At 49.5% G+C, this 15,364-nt stretch overlaps 1 protein-coding gene and 1 non-coding gene across 2 annotated transcripts in view; both read right to left on the reverse strand.

Annotated features, from left to right (window-relative positions):
- Positions 1 to 6: 6 nt before the first annotated feature.
- LOC107106588 (zinc finger protein 91-like) overlaps positions 7 to 15,364 on the reverse strand; it is a 29,375-nt gene continuing 14,017 nt past the window's right edge. The window contains exons 6-9 of the mRNA XM_015406768.1: positions 12,887 to 13,312; positions 6,740 to 7,177; positions 5,054 to 5,689; positions 7 to 1,515 (exon numbers count right to left, since the gene is read on the reverse strand). Of these exons, the coding sequence (XP_015262254.1) occupies positions 803 to 1,515; positions 5,054 to 5,689; positions 6,740 to 7,177; positions 12,887 to 13,312 (2,213 nt within the window). The 3' untranslated portion in view covers positions 7 to 802. The remainder of the gene's footprint in view (positions 1,516 to 5,053; positions 5,690 to 6,739; positions 7,178 to 12,886; positions 13,313 to 15,364) is intronic.
- On the reverse strand, positions 6,449 to 6,520 carry TRNAA-UGC. Its single transcript has one exon. It is a non-coding gene; the product is annotated as a tRNA-Ala (tRNA).

Below are 15,364 nucleotides of genomic sequence, written 5' to 3' on the forward strand. Positions count from 1 at the left end.
AGGACTGAGTGCCTGTGAAAAGAATCCACGTTTGGGGGGGGGGGGCTTATTGTGATCCATAAGCTGCCTCTCCCAAATGGATTCCCTGGTACATCATGGTGTTGCTGTCCCCAAGCATCTTGGCCTGACCGACAACTCTTCTTTTCCGATCAAAGTGCCCCATTCTGACCATTAACAGGGCTTCTCCCTCCCTCTAAGAAACCTTCCTCCTGACAGAATAACTCAGTGTCAAAAGGAAGCCAGATTCGGATAATATATTAGGGCATTTACTATAGCTGGGGGACAAATGTTGGCATTAGAACAAAAGCAAGTGCGAAAGGTATCTATCACATGTGCACGCTCTCTCTCCCAGTAAAGGGGTAGTGATGAAAGTGAGGTAAATGTAGGCTGCAGTGTTCATTTTCTCCCTGTCTATTGACAAATAAGGGCTCTGGCTTCCGCTGACTTCAGGGAGCTTCCCCAGCTATCAGCTCAGCTGACAAAGCATCACGGAATCTTCAGGAACACTCCCAACTTCTCAGAAGTTGGAACAAGCAAAAAAAAAAAAAAAAAAAACCAACCCCAAACCCTGTCAGCACACAAGACTTAGGGACAGACGGGATAACGGGATTTTGGTAGAAGAGTTTACCAAAGAACAGAGCAGGGAACACTGTTGAAGTGCTGGTTAACCGTTAGAGGATGGGAAGGCCCACGTTAAGTTTGGGAAACTTCATGAGTTCAGAAGTGGGATGGGACACAGAGGCAGTTATTACAACACATGCAAACATCTTTATAAATCTACTCCGGCCTCTGCTCGCTCATATCACTTTTTTGCTCTGTGTTTTTGCTGGTGTCGAATCCAAATCTCTTTCTGGCCAAAACCCTGGCCGCACTCCTCGCACTCGTAAGGGTGCAGTCCCGCGTGGCTCCTCTGGTGCCTGAACAGCTGTTCCCTCCCGCTGACCCGCCTGCCACACTGCAAGCACTGATACGCACAGGAGGAGCCGTGAGATTTCAGGTGGACCATCAAGTTGTCTTTCCGATAGAAGGATCTGTCGCACTCCGGGCAATGATAGGATTTCTTTCCGGTGTGAATTTTCTTATGGCGGTACATCTTAGCCTTCCAAGCAAAGCGCCTCCCGCATTCGTCACATTCATACGGTTTGGCTCCTGTGTGGCTGTTTCCGTGATCGATGAGGTGACATTTTACCGAAAAAGATTTGTTGCACACTTTACACTGGTGCTTCTTTTTGGCGGGGGTCTTCTGAGCGGTCACGTGTCCGGAGGTGTAGCGATATGCCGCCCCGCTTTTTGAGTACAAGGATTTCCCCGCTTTTGTCGCTCCCTTCACCGCTAGGTTGCCTGCCGCCAGTTTCTTACCGGGCTGGTTCTTGGACTTCCAGCCTCCGTCGTTAATCACCACCGTCACGGAAGCGACCCCGGGGGTTATTTCCGCCGACGTACTTCCCATTCTCTTCAGAGCGGCTCTTGCCTGTGGAGAATTCTCTACCATCATCTTGCTCGGCTTACTGATGCCTGGGGGGGGGGGAGAAAGAGAAGTAATCCAGACATGAGATTCCTCTGCAGTGAAGGAACAATCAGAAACACAGAGAGAGGCAAGTCAGCTGGGCCTCTGAGTTGACACCCCTTCAGAAACGGTGGTTTTATCAGGCCATGCCCACGAGGGTCTTTTTTGAGGGGGGAGAGCAGGGGTCATTTCGTAGAAAAAGAGCTGCAGGAGCTCAATAGCATATCCAATAGGCTATTAGCATAATATATCATTAGAATATGCCACGCCCCCTGACATCATCGGAAGTGATGTCAGAAGGGGAAGCAAAAACACTTTTAAACCCCTTCGCGCCCACCCACCCCCAGCCCGCCTTAGCAGGCTGGCTGGGGAAGGGAGGGGGAGGCTTTTGAAGATGCCTCCCCCCTTTTTGCTTCCCCAGCCGGCCTACCAAGGGGGGGGGGAGCAAAGAGAGAAGAAGCGGCGTGACTCCAGAGAGAAGGGTTTAAACGTTAAACCCTTTTCTCTGGAGTCACACCGCTGCTTTCCATTATATTCTATGGGGCCATAGAATACAATGGAAAGATTGCAGCACTGCTGCTCTAGAAAGAAGGAGCTGGGGGCAGGGCTTGCCACCATTGCCATTTGTGCCCGGTCCTGGGCTGCTGGAGTGGTGCTCCGGGCAAGCTCCGGCCCCAAACAACCCCTGGGGGTGAGTATTGTGTGTGCTTGTGTGTGTGTGCATGCCCTTGTGTGCCTGGAAGTCATGGAACTTCTGGCAACCCCTTGTGGGGCAGCCATGAAATTAAAGACGCCTGGGAGGAAAGCTATGGAAACCTAGACAGCATAATAAAAAGTAGAGACATCTCCCTGCCAACAAAAGTCTGCATGGTCAAAGCAATGGTATTCCCAGTAGTCATGTATGGCTGCGAGAGTTGGACCTTAAGGAAGGCCGAGCGCCCAAGAATAGATGCTTTCGAATTATGGTGCTGGAGAAGACTCTTGAGAATCCCTTGGACTGCAAGGAGATCAAATCAGTCAATCCTAAAAGAAATCAACCCTGACTGTTCCCTGGAAAGCCAGATATTGAAGCTGAAGCTCAAATATTTTGGCCACCAAATGAGAAGGGAGCACTCACTGGAGAAGACCCTGATGCTGGGAAAGATTGAAGGTCAAAGAAGACGAGGACGGCAAAGGATGAGATGGTTAGACAGTGTTATCGAGGCAACGAACATGAAATTGAGCCAACTTCAGAGGACGGCGGAAGACAGGAGGGCCTGGTGTGATGTGGTCCATGGGGTCGCGAAGTGTCGGACTCGACTGTGCGACTGAACAACAACAACAAAGTGGGGCGAGGACATTTTTAGAGAGGTGGCTTGATATTTCCTGCCTCTGTGTCCTGGCCCTGGTCTTCCTTGGAGGTCTCCAAGTGCTTGCCAGGGTTGGCCCTGCATAGCTACCGATATCGGGCTTGCCTGGACTATCCTGCTCAGGGCTGCAATGCCTACATATTCAGGCACTCTCTCGTGCGACCGCAGGAACAACTGGGAAGAGGAAGGTCTACACTTTGTTTCATCTTGACCCCCATAATGTTTTATGCCCTGCCTTTCAACGTGTTTGCTAGATTCCTGGAAACAGGATAGGTTTCCAGTTATGGGCGCAGAAAGTTAAATAAGCTTATGTTATGATTAAACTAATGTTTTTTGCAAAAAAAGGGGGGGGGGAACCATATTGCAATAAATCAATGTGGAATTGCTTAACTGATCAAGCAGAACTGAATCCTAAGACATTAACGTCAGCAATTGTCTCAGAAAAGGATGCTGCGTCTCTCAGGAAGCCAAAGATGGTGAGACGCACTAACAGGCGACTGGGGTATGGCAAGCTGGGGTGGAAAGAACACAGACCCTCACGGGATCCCCCCGTCTGTTTCACACATGTAGCCACTGGAAGGAGAAAGGAATGGGATGAGTTTAAATCCCTTTCCCTTCTACTCTGGGGCTCCAAAGCCTCCCACGGAGTTGGAAAAAAACCTAGAGAACTGCTAGTAGTAGGCCAAAACCAGCTAACAAAAAAAAAAAAAGATAAGAAACCTCTGATAAACTGGCCAGGGGGCGGGGGAAGGGGGGGTACTAAGAACCAGAGATCTGACATTGTTTGTGTAGAAGGTATTAAAAGTATGTGTATAGTGACCACATCACGGCTATCAAATTGCAAAAATATGAAAACTGGTTGTAATTACAAAATTATGAAGAAGAGGAGATTGGATTTATACCCCGCCCTTCACTACCCAAAGGTGTCTCAGAGCAGCTTACAAACTCCTCTCCCTTCCCCTCCCCACCACAGACACCCTGTGGGGCTGAGAGAGCTCTGAGAGCAACTGCTCTTTTCCAAGGACAGCTGTGCCAGAACTACGGCTTGCCCAAGGTCACATCAGCAGGTGCAAGTGGAGGAGTGGGGAATCAAACCCGGTTCCCCCAGATTAGAGTCCGCGCACTTAACCACTACACCAAACTGGCTGTCTCTCGACGACATCATGTGTCACGATAGTAATGATTAGGATCACAGTGATAAATATCCTTTTACAACGTTGGCAATTATATACGTTAACAACTGCAGTAACGTGGCCCAAAAGCCTTGTTGTTGGAAAAAAAACCTGCCATGGAATTGTGCTGTTTATTTCTTACAAGCCGAAGGAAGAAGCACAAGAGAGACAGGATTGCTGGCTATACTCCTGTTTCAGTATAAATCTCCATCGGCTGTAGGAAACTGTTTACCATCAATTTGAAAGACAAGATTTTAAAAAATAAGCAGTGGTATACAGCGCAAACATCAAGGCTTCCACCTTCATTAGTCACACGACCTTGTGCTGGTAAACATGAAGGTCTGTAATAAACAATATTGAATGATGAATAATAAATACTAGCAAGCATTGAGGCAGGCTGAGATTTTCAAACATATGTAAATAAATATACCAGAGGCGTAAAAAACAACAACCCTGTAATGCCCTGACCCAGATAGCCCAGGCAAGCCCGATCTTGTCAGATCTTGGAAGCTAAGAAGGGTCGACTCTGGCAAGTACTTGGATGGGAGACCTCCTTGGAATACCAGAGGCGGGAGATGGGGGCAGGCTTTATTCAGCCACCTCTCTGAATATCCTCCAGGCCCCCAGTAGGAGTCAGCCACCAGAGGTCGCCCTGACTTCCAGGTGCACACACACTCCCATGTGCCTGCATGCACAGACACACAAAAAAACCAACAAATTTTTTTTAAAAAACCCTCTGCAATATGTGGCACTGTGCAGGTATCACAGACAAGCCCGTAAAAATGAATTCATTACACAACACAACATACATAACGTAACATAACAGAAAGATAGCAAAACTAACAACTATACACGTACCTTTAATACCTTCTACACAAACAATATCAGACCTTTGGTACTCAGTAAAACCCCCCCCCCCTATTTTGTAGGCCAAAACCAGCTGTCAAATTTTTGCAGAAAAGTAAAGTCAAGCGTGTCAGGGAGTCAAAGACCCATTTTCACCAACCAACAGCCCACCAACCAACCTGCATCCGACGTGTTACTCCTGGCCTGGTGGAGTTTCCGGTGCCTGCAGAGGTTCGAACTCCACGTGAAGCTTTGCCCGCACTCTTCGCATACGTAGAGCTTCTCCTTCTGTGGGCAGCCTCGCTTCCCTTTAACGAGGCCTGCTAATTTATGAGCTCTTTTCCTGCCTCTGGGATTCCCTTTGCGGGGGGCTGCAACACTCTTCACGAGGCCCTTCCTGCCGCTGGAATCACCGCCGCACGAGTCCCTTCTCTGGTGAAAGAGAAGGGCCGAATTCTGCGTGAAGGTTTTGCCGCACTCGAGACACTTGTAGGGCCTCTCCCTCGTGTGGACTCTCATGTGCCTGAGTAGATCGGACAAGTAATAGGCTCTGTGCCCACAGACGGTACACTTGTGTTTCTTTTCCTTTTGGCCGTATTTATTTTTCTTCACGACCGCGGCCGTTTTCAGACGCTGGGCGGACACGCCCGGGCGCCCCCTTGGACGCAGCTTTGGGGTGGCCCTGACTTTACGATCCTCCACGCCGTCAGAGGCAGCATCTTGGGACTCTTCTGGCAATGTCCCAACCAAGTCTCCCGATTCGATTGCCCCCTTCTGAAAATCCCTCTCCAGGATGTGGATCAACTCTTCTTCGTCTGTGAGGAGAGAGGAAAGAAAATTCAGGGGTGTGGCATCTCCTCACATACACATACATAGAATCAGAGGGAACCTTCAGGGTCATCTAGTCCTACCCCCCCCCCGCACAATGCAGGAAATTCACAAACACCTCCCCCACACGCCCACAGTGGCCACGCCCAGAAGATGACAAAAAACCTCCAGGGTCTCCAGCCAAACTGGCCCAGAGAAAAATGTTTCCTGACCCCAAAGTGGCAATCAGCATTTCCCTGGGCGTGAAAGAAAGGGCCACGAGAACTAAGCACTGAGGCAACCCTTCCCGCCCTCCCTCTCATGATCTGCCTAAGTTCACAGAATCCGCATTGCTGTCAGATGGCCATCTAAGCCTCTGTTTGAAAACCTCCACAGAAGGAGAGCCCACCACCTCCCGAGGGAGCCTGTTCCACTGAGGCACCGCTCCAACTGTCAGGAAGTGCGTCCTAATGTTTAGCCGAAAGCTCTTCTGATTTGATTTCAACCCATTGGTTCTGGTCCAAACTTCCGGGGCAACAGAAAACAACATGAAACTGCCTTATTCTGAATCAGACCATGAAGGTCTATTACGTATTCAGACTGGCAGTGGGTGGCTCTGCGGGGTCTCAGGCAGAGGTATTCCATGCTCCCTGCTCCCCAATCTTTTTACTGGGAGATGCTATGGATTGAACCTATGACCGTCGGCATCCCAAACAGAAGCTCTGCCACTGAGCCACAGACCCCTGCTCTCCACCTACTACCTAAACTGGAGATGCCAGGGATTGAACCTGGAACCTTCTGCATGCAAAGCAGAGGCCCTTCCACTGAGCCACAGCTCCTCCCCAAAGAGGCACACTAAACTGAAACCCAAGAGATGGTGTACAAATCAGCGTGCACTGAACTGTATGTAAGGAAAACAATTCTTTGGCCCCAAATGCTTAATTTCTACCTTCTGTGGCAGCAAAAATGATACACCAAATGCCCACCCCTCCCAAACTGGAGGGGAGGCAGGAAGGACAGGAAGCCCCCCCCAGTGGACTATCCTAGAGCATACCCACCTTCCAGTATTACGTCACATTCTGCCAGAACGGTGCTAGGAGCGGGTTCCTTTTGAAAACACTTGTGACTTTTCTTGTGCTCAGAAAGGTTTGACGCCCACCGGAATGTTTTCCCACAGTCGTAGCATTCGTAGGGTTTCTCCCCACTGTGGACCCGTGTGTGGAGAAGCATGTTGGATAACCTCAGGAACTTGCGTCCACATTCCAGGCATGGGTATCTCTTCTTTCTTGTATAGCCCGTCGGTTTCTTTACGGAAAAGCTGCCTCTGCTGGGTGGGACAGACTTCCCCTGTCCCCCGCCTTGATGCTCGCTGGGCTGCGCCATTAAGGCGGACCTGGCCTCGGGAGGAAGGGCGCCTGGGCTTTCTCCTGGCCACACACCATACTCATCTTCTGTTTTGATCTCTTCCTGCTTCACTTTACACAGTGGTTCGTCGCCTGCAGGGGATGGTAAATGAATAAATGACAACTTTGCAAGCCTATCATAGCAGGGGGCGGGGATGACACCGAAAGCTAGTGTCCCGTTCATTTACTTAAAACATTTATTAGCTGCCCTTTTACCTTTTGGGAACTCAAGGCAGCTTACAAAGTAAACAACAAAAATATAGCAAAATACATAAAAATCACCAGTTGAAATCAATAACTTAAGTTTAAAACTGCTGGTAGGCAGAACATAAGAATATAAGAAGAGCCCTGCCGGATCAAACAAGTGGTCCATCCAGTCCAGCATCCTGTCCCCACACAGTGGCCAACCAGCTCCTCTGAGGGGGCCAGCAGCAGGGCATGGAGGCAGAGGCCTTCCCCCAATGTTGCCTCCTGGCTCTGGGATTTGGAGACTTAGTGCCCCTGAATGCAGAAATTCTAATCAACTGATCAGCTTATCAGAACCAGAAATCCAATTCTTAAGGCCCACATACCTGTTTTTATCAAGATGCCGAACTCTATTAACATTAAAACCCATTTTTTAAAAACCACGGCCCGCTGGTATTTCACTCCTGCAAAACTGCACAGTTATCAACCTGGCCTACTCCCCGCTCTCCGCTGGAAACACTGGCTCTTTTTTTTTACAATGCAATTTTTTACAATGCAAATTTTACATGTATTTTAATGTATTTAATTGTGTGTTAAAATGTTTTTAATGTATTTTAACTTTTTAATGTGAGCCGCCTTGAGCCTGCCTCGGCAGGGAGGGCGGGATACAAATCGAATTAAATAAATAACATACATACATACATAAGTTGCAATTTCTACAATTTCCGGAATACCATTAGAGACCAAATCTACATCAGTACAGGATACTTTCTTCCTTTACATACAGAGTCAATGTTGTTAAATATGAGGGACTTTTCCCGTATTCCTCCAATACGGAAAGATTGGCGTTAGGTGCTGCTGCCTGTTCAGGAATTGCATCCCTATGGGGGGGACCCCCCTCCCCACCTGGTCCTGCCTACTTTCTAAAAACAATTTTGCAGGCAGAAGGGAAAGGCACCCACGTCATGGGCACCCACAGGCACACACACACACACACACACACACACACACACACTCCTGGGTCTAGAAAACTGGCATTCACTCTGTGGATCGTGGAGAGCCACATTCACAGTACCCGTCAACCATTAAGAGCCGTGTGACTCCTGCCCATCCCAGCACACCACCCCAGCAACCTTTTAATGACCACAGCACCCCTGAACATACAGAGCTGTCTCTTCCCACTACTGCTGAATCTTAGCTAGCCTTTGTGCATGTCGATTGAGGGAAGAAGAAGAGGAAGAGGAGGGGGAGGAAGAGGAGGAGGAGATTGAATTCATAATTTGCCCTTCACTCAGAGCGGCTTACAAACTCCTTTCCCTTCCCCTCCCCACAACAGACACCCTGTGAGGTGGGTGGGGCTGAGAGAGCTCTGACACAAACTGCTTTTTTTCAAGGACAGCTCTGACAGGACTATGGCCTGCCCAAGGTCATCCAGCAGCTGCATGCGGAGGGGTGGGGAATCAAATCAGGTTCTCCCAGATTAGAGTCCACGCACTCAAGCCGCCCTGAGCCTTCGGGGTAGGGCGGGATATAAATCCAAGGATAAATAAAAATAAATAAATAAACCATTACACCAATCTGGCAAGTCTGTTAAGTCAAACAATGTGCAAACTTCAAGGTTTTCCAGAACCCTCAAAATTACCCCCTAAGGGAAAACCCCCCCCCCCCCCCGGTGTGTTTTCACTCTAGTTCTGCAAGAAGAAGGGATGCCCGCTGAGTGTTAATCCATGAAACAAAACTCATCGCAAGTAGAAGATTTAGTACAGAAACCAGCTTCTAACCGCCCAGTTTTCACTTGAAGCAAAACCTCACATGTAGAACCCCCTATATTATTTATTATTTCATGCTCAGGGCGAGTCACAACACCAAATTCCAACACAACCTTAAAACAACTTGGTCAATAAATATCAAACATTAAATGAATACCATAAAACCAGTTAAGACAGTTCAAGTGGGCAAAGCAACAGATTTCAGTTTTCAGTTCCTACAGCCAAAGCCGAGCCATAAAGGTCTCATTTATAGCAGCACACTCTAACAGCGGCAGGGAGGCCCACTGGCAGATGCCCACTGCCTCAACCAAAGGCCTGGCGGAACAGCTCCGTTTTGCGGGCCCTGTGAAACTGGAACAGGCCCCCCGATCTCAGTCGGGAGCATGTCCCACCAGGCCGAGGCCAGGGCAGAAAAAGCCCTAGCCCTGGCTGAGGCTAGGCAAACGTCCTTCGGGCTGGGGACAACCAGCTGATGCTTGTCCGCAGAGCGCAAGGCTCGCCTGGGCACCTATGGGGAGAGGCGGTCCCTTAGATATGTCGGTCCCAGGCCGCATTAAGGCTTTAAAGGTTAGCACCAGCACCTCGAAGCAGCTCCGGTACTGAACTGGCAGCCAGTGCAGCTGGCGGAACACTGGCTGGATACGCACCCACACAGACATCGCAGCCAGCGGGCGCGCCATTGCATTTTGCATTTACATTACTCTGATATTTATTTATTTATTCCATTTGTATCCTGCCCTCCCCGCGCACAGGCTCAGGCCAGCTCACATTAGTCAGTACAAGGTACCATAAAATCCACATTAAACATTTAAAACGTTTTAGAACCGTCAGATAAACATAAAGTGCTAATAGTGATCATCATTACATCATTAACTGAGATGGCGTACTCTATGGTGTACCAAGCAGACAAATTCCGACTCAATGATCTTCTGGCGGCACACGATGGTATAGCTCTGTCTCAAAGCTGGGGCCGGCCCATAACCACAGATGTTGGTAGTGGTGGTGAGGGCGGCTCCTAATTGAAAGCCTGATGAAAGAGCTCTGTCTTGCAGGCCCTGCGGAGCTGTAGAAGGTCCCGCAGGGCCCTGATCTCTTCCGGGAGCTCATTCTACCAGCAAGGAGCCACCACTGAAAAGGCCCTGGCGGCAGCTAGCCTGGCATCCTTAGGGCCTGGGAGGGTCAAACGGTGTTGTGACCCCAACCATAGTGCTCTCTGGGGTATATATGGGGATTATCATGGATCATCATTACTTAATGTATACCCCAACTTTCTTCCCAACGGGGACCCAAAGTAGCTTATTTATTAAGTCTCCTCTCTTCCATTTTATCATCACAACAACCCTGTGAGGTTGAGAGTGTGAGAAGTCACCCACTGAGCTTCCATGGCAGAGTGGGGACTCGAACCTGGGTCTCCCAGACGCCTAGTCCAACATCCTAACCACTGTACTATGCTGCTTGTCTTTAAGGTGCTGCTGGACTCTGATTTTGTTCCACTACTACAGACCACCTGAAACAGACAAGTTTATTTTATTTATATGAAACATTTATTAGCCACCTCTCTATCTTGTGGGACTCAAGGGGAGCTTACAATGTAAATAAAGCAATTTTTAAAACCCTAAAAGGCCACAATTCAAAATCTCAATTAGGATTCCCAGTAAATAAAAACTACATTGGTCAAATGCAGTCCTAAATAAAGTTGTGTTTTTTAAAAAATAAAGCTGCTCAAAGTTTTTTTGGGGGGGCTCATAGAAACACAGGACGTCAACTGAATTTCTACAGATATTGGCCACTTCCCTGGAAGACTGGGGGCACGGTGCCACGGGGAACAGTGCTCAGAAGAGCCACCGAAGGCCACCGAACAAGCATCAGTTCTCTACAGGGGCCACACCAAGAAATCAAAGTCAAGCTAGGCAGGCCCGTAGCGACAGTGGGGCATTTCGGGGCCACGCCCCCCCCATCAACCAGTTATGCCCCACAAGGCACATTACCGGAAAACTCTTTTTAAAAAGTATTTATGTTGGTATTTTTTTAACCCCCGGAAAATCGCGTTGCGCTGCGCCCTGCCCGCAGCCGATGTTCTGCGCCTCAAGTTGAATAAAAGATTACCTAGCGACCAGAGCAGCTGCAAGGATATCTGAAGTGATTTGAGGGGTGTGCATGTTTCTTAGCAAAACTCTGCGTCATGGCAGGCAAAACGTTTTCGTGTCCCGGCCCAGAGAAACGCACGGAGCGTTCGTGGTAATTAAACATGCCCTCCTCAGAGGCGATCATTTCCCCTATCCCTGCTGCTTTCCCAGGGGAGGTCGGAAGGGGCTAAATGCACCAAGCTCTGTTTCTACAGAGGCTCCGAAATGGGAGCTTCCTTCCCAGCCCACTCCTTCTCCCCTTAGTTTTGCAACTAGCCTCTCCTGGCAGGGGGAATTGGACCCTTCACTCGGAGTCTCAGAGCAGCTTACAAACTCCTTTCCCTTCCCCCCTCCCCTCAACAGACACCCTGTGAGGTGGGTGGGGCTGAGAGAGCTCTGACAGAAACTGCTCTTTTTTCAAGAACAGCTCTGACAGAACATGTTGCAATGAAAAGACTAGTAGGAGAGGGCAGAGGTCATTTCGGGGGGGAACGCGGGGGATCGCAGTTCCCCCGGGTGAGGTACGGGGGGCGGGGCACATGACGAAGCCCCGCCCCCTGCTTCCGGCCGCCCCGCTTCCGGCCCTCATTCAGCCAGGAGGAGGCAGGAGAAGAAGGAGGGCAAGTTGCTTCCTCCCTGCCTCTCCCCACCCCTGCCTGCCAGGGGCCAGGGAGGGCCTTCGCGGGGCTTCCTCGCACTCCCGCCGGCCTTGCAGGTCCACCGCCGGCTTCCGGTGATGTCAGGGGGTGTGGAATATGCTAATGAGTTATGCTAATGAGTTCCCCTAGCTCTTTTTCTACGAAATGACCCCTGGGAGAGGGTAAGTGAAAACCGGGGTGTGTGTGTGTGTGTGTGTTACTGTATGCAAGGAAACGTTGTGGGGGTGGCAGGAGAAAATAAATATGGGGGCTAACGAAAGTAGCTATGAATTGGGCAGTGGGGGAGAGGGATCAGTAGAGAAGCTACAGCCGCGGTCATAAGGAGGGCCTGTGGGATTCGTTTCCCACTGGCGCCAGTCCAAGCAGATCAGGAACAGGGCAAAGGGATGCTGGAAGAAGCCTACATAAGAGGAGGCTTGCAGGATCAGACTCTCCGGCATTGCACCCAGTGAAGTCCCTCTTCTCCCCAGGCTCCATCCCCAAATCACCAGGAATTTTCCAAGCCTGAAGCTGGCAACCTTAAACTGGAGATTAAATCTGGGCCCCTGTTGCAAAGCAAAGGCTCTACCATGGAGCCACAGACTGTCGCCTATTGTTAAGCTTTCCCATATTTAAGGCAGACTCCCTCTGAACACGGAGGTTTTGCATAGCTTAGTGATATGGGCATTAATGTGAGGTGTTGCCGATATTGTGAACTTTTACGTGTGCTTATAATTCTGAACATGCTGCTTCCTGTATAGCCTTTGTAACTGGAATAAACTGAATTATTTTACATACATAATGGCTGCCCTACAAGAAAAAAAAATGCCCCACAAGCTATGGGCCTGAAGCAATGAAGGGGCGGAACTATGCAGACAGCAGCCAACTCTGTGCCTCCCATTTGAATGTCACAAGACAGAAGTACAAATGGACAAAATCCACCCATCCTCCCCTTTTAATTTTTATTGCTTTCCAATCTGCTGCCCTACAGGTTGGGAGGCACTTAGTTCATCTCTAACAGACTAAGATGTCTGCAGACCTAATGAGTTAGGTCAACTACCCGCGCCGGTCCATCTCACCCACCTATGTGTGTTCCCTGATGTTCCACAAGAGGGGTACTGGGAGCCGGTTTCTTCTTGTGACATTTTCGCTGGTGTGTTAAGAAGTTCGATGACCATCTGAAAGCCCTCTCGCAATTCTGGCATTGGTAGGGTTTTTCGCCCGTATGGATCCTCATGTGCCCAATGAGGTCTGATAACTTTGTACATCTCCGCCCGCATTCTGGGCAAACGTGCTTTCTCCTATCTTGACCTGCTGATGATTCCACCTCAGATGATACCGGGCCGTCCACTTGAGGCTTCCTCGGACGCAGCCTGGAGTAGGTGGGAGTTAGCTTGCAAGCCCTGGGAGCCCGCGAAAAGGCGCCTGGGGATTTTTCTAGCAACGTTGCGAGCCCGTCTTTTGATTCAGTCCTTCCCGGGTGACCACGGCGTCTGCTTTCTCCAATGGCTGCAGTGACAGATAATTGAGAGATATAAGGTGAATTCATGGGAGGTCGGGTCCATAAACAGCAATTAGGCACAATGATTATGCGGAACCTCAATATTCAAAGCAACTCTGAATACCAGTTCTGAGGAAAAACTACAGAGGAAGGTTTTTGGCCTCTGAGCTCTGCTTGTAGGCCTCTGGGGGTGGGAATCTGATTTGCCACTGAACTAGATCGGGTGATGGACTAGATCAGTGTCCCCAACCTTTTCTGAGCCCGCGGCTACCTTTAGAATTCTGACATGGGCGCAGCCACAAAATGGCTGCCTCAGGAGGCCGAGCCAGCCACAAAATGGCTGCTGCAACTTCTCTCAGTAAACAGTGAAGATCCTTATCCTGTGGTAACACCTGCTGCTGAAGCAACTTTTCTAAAAATCTGCACCGCCAGTCACCAACCTTGCCAGGCAAAAGCCTCCCGTGGCCCTGCCTCCTTTCTAAAAACAGTTGGTGGGTGCCAGGAAAGGCACTGGCAGATGCCATGGCGCCCACAAGGCTCTACAGTGGGGGCTCCTGAACTCAACAGATCATTGGACCGATCCAGTACAGCTGCTCTTATGAGTGACACCCCCACCTCTATTTTTTTCTCTGAAGTGGAGAAACAAGTCGGAAGAAGCAGACCTCCCGGCGACTGGAAGTTCACACCTCCCAGCTCCATCAGTCCTTCTCTCTACACTCGCTAGGCCGCACCTGAATGTGTGAATTAATCACACTGAGTGAATTAATCACACCTGCTGCCGAGTTGCCACAACGCAAAGATCTTTTTATCCCTTGCACTTTTTAAGGGGAAAAAAAGAGAGAGAAAATCCTGCCCTGACATAATTTTCTCGCTTCTCCATTTCATCCTCACAATAGCCCTGCGGGGCAGGTCAGGCCGATAGTGCGAGTAGCTCATTGTAGTGGCCCGTTCACATAAGCGGCAGCCATTTATTGATGACCGTGCTGGTGTGAGCCAGAGACCTGCTTGCCTCCCCCATTATTAGGTGACTGTCAATTGTTGTAATTGCATCTGACAACCAGAAGGGGGGGTTGTGGTTAAAGCGCTGGACTGGGATCTAGGAAACCACTTCAAATGCCTACTCTGCCATGGAAGCCCACTGGGTGACCTTCGGCAAGCTGCCTATTCTCAGATGAACCCACCTCTCGGGGTTCTTGTGAGGATAAAATGGAGGAGAGGGAAATGACCTGAGTCGCTTTGGGCCCCCCACTGGGAGGAAAGGTGGGACATAAACAAAGTCAATAAAATAAAATACAAAAGGAAGTTCAGGAGATAAGGTGTAAAGTGATGCCATTTGCTACAAAAACGCCCCCCTACACACTTCAAGGATAGGCTAATGGGGTCTGAACTTGTTGAGATTGAGAAGGGAAAAGATCTTGGGGTTGTAGGGGACAGCTCAATGAAAGGGTCCACCCCGTGTGCTGCAGTGGTGAAAAGGACAAACTTCTATGTCAGGATTAGGAAAGGGATTGAGAATAAAACTCCCGATAATGTAATGCCCCTGTGTAGCTCTTGCCAACCTAGCAGTTCAAAAGCAAGAAATTGCAAGTAGATAAATAGGTACCACTTCAGTGGGAAGGTAACAGCGTTCCGTGCGCCTTGGTGTTTAGTCATGCCGGCCACATGACCACGGAAACGTCTTCGGACAGCGCTGGCTCTTCGGCTTTGAAACGGAGATGAGCACCGCAACCCTAGAGTCGGACTCGACTGGCTTTCGAGCAAGGGAACCTTTACCTTTTTTAGATCTATGGTGCGGCCTCATTTGGAATACTGTGTCCAGTTCTGGTCACTGTACCTCCAAAAGGACACTGGAGAGCTGGGAAAAGTACAGAGGAGAGCAACCAAGATGACGAAGGGGTTTGTTGCACCTTCCCTATGAGGAAAGGCTAAAGAGTCTGGGACATTTCAGTTTAGAAAAGAGATGAATGGGGGGGGGCATGATAAAGGTTTATAAAACTATATGTGGGATGGAGAGAGTTGACAAAGAGAATCCCCCCCAAAAAAAAATACTGGAACTCAAG

Source organism: Gekko japonicus, unplaced genomic scaffold (genome assembly GCF_001447785.1).
Source record: "Gekko japonicus isolate JY-2015 unplaced genomic scaffold, Gekko_japonicus_V1.1 scaffold542, whole genome shotgun sequence".
Taxonomy (NCBI): Eukaryota; Metazoa; Chordata; class Lepidosauria; order Squamata; family Gekkonidae; genus Gekko; species Gekko japonicus.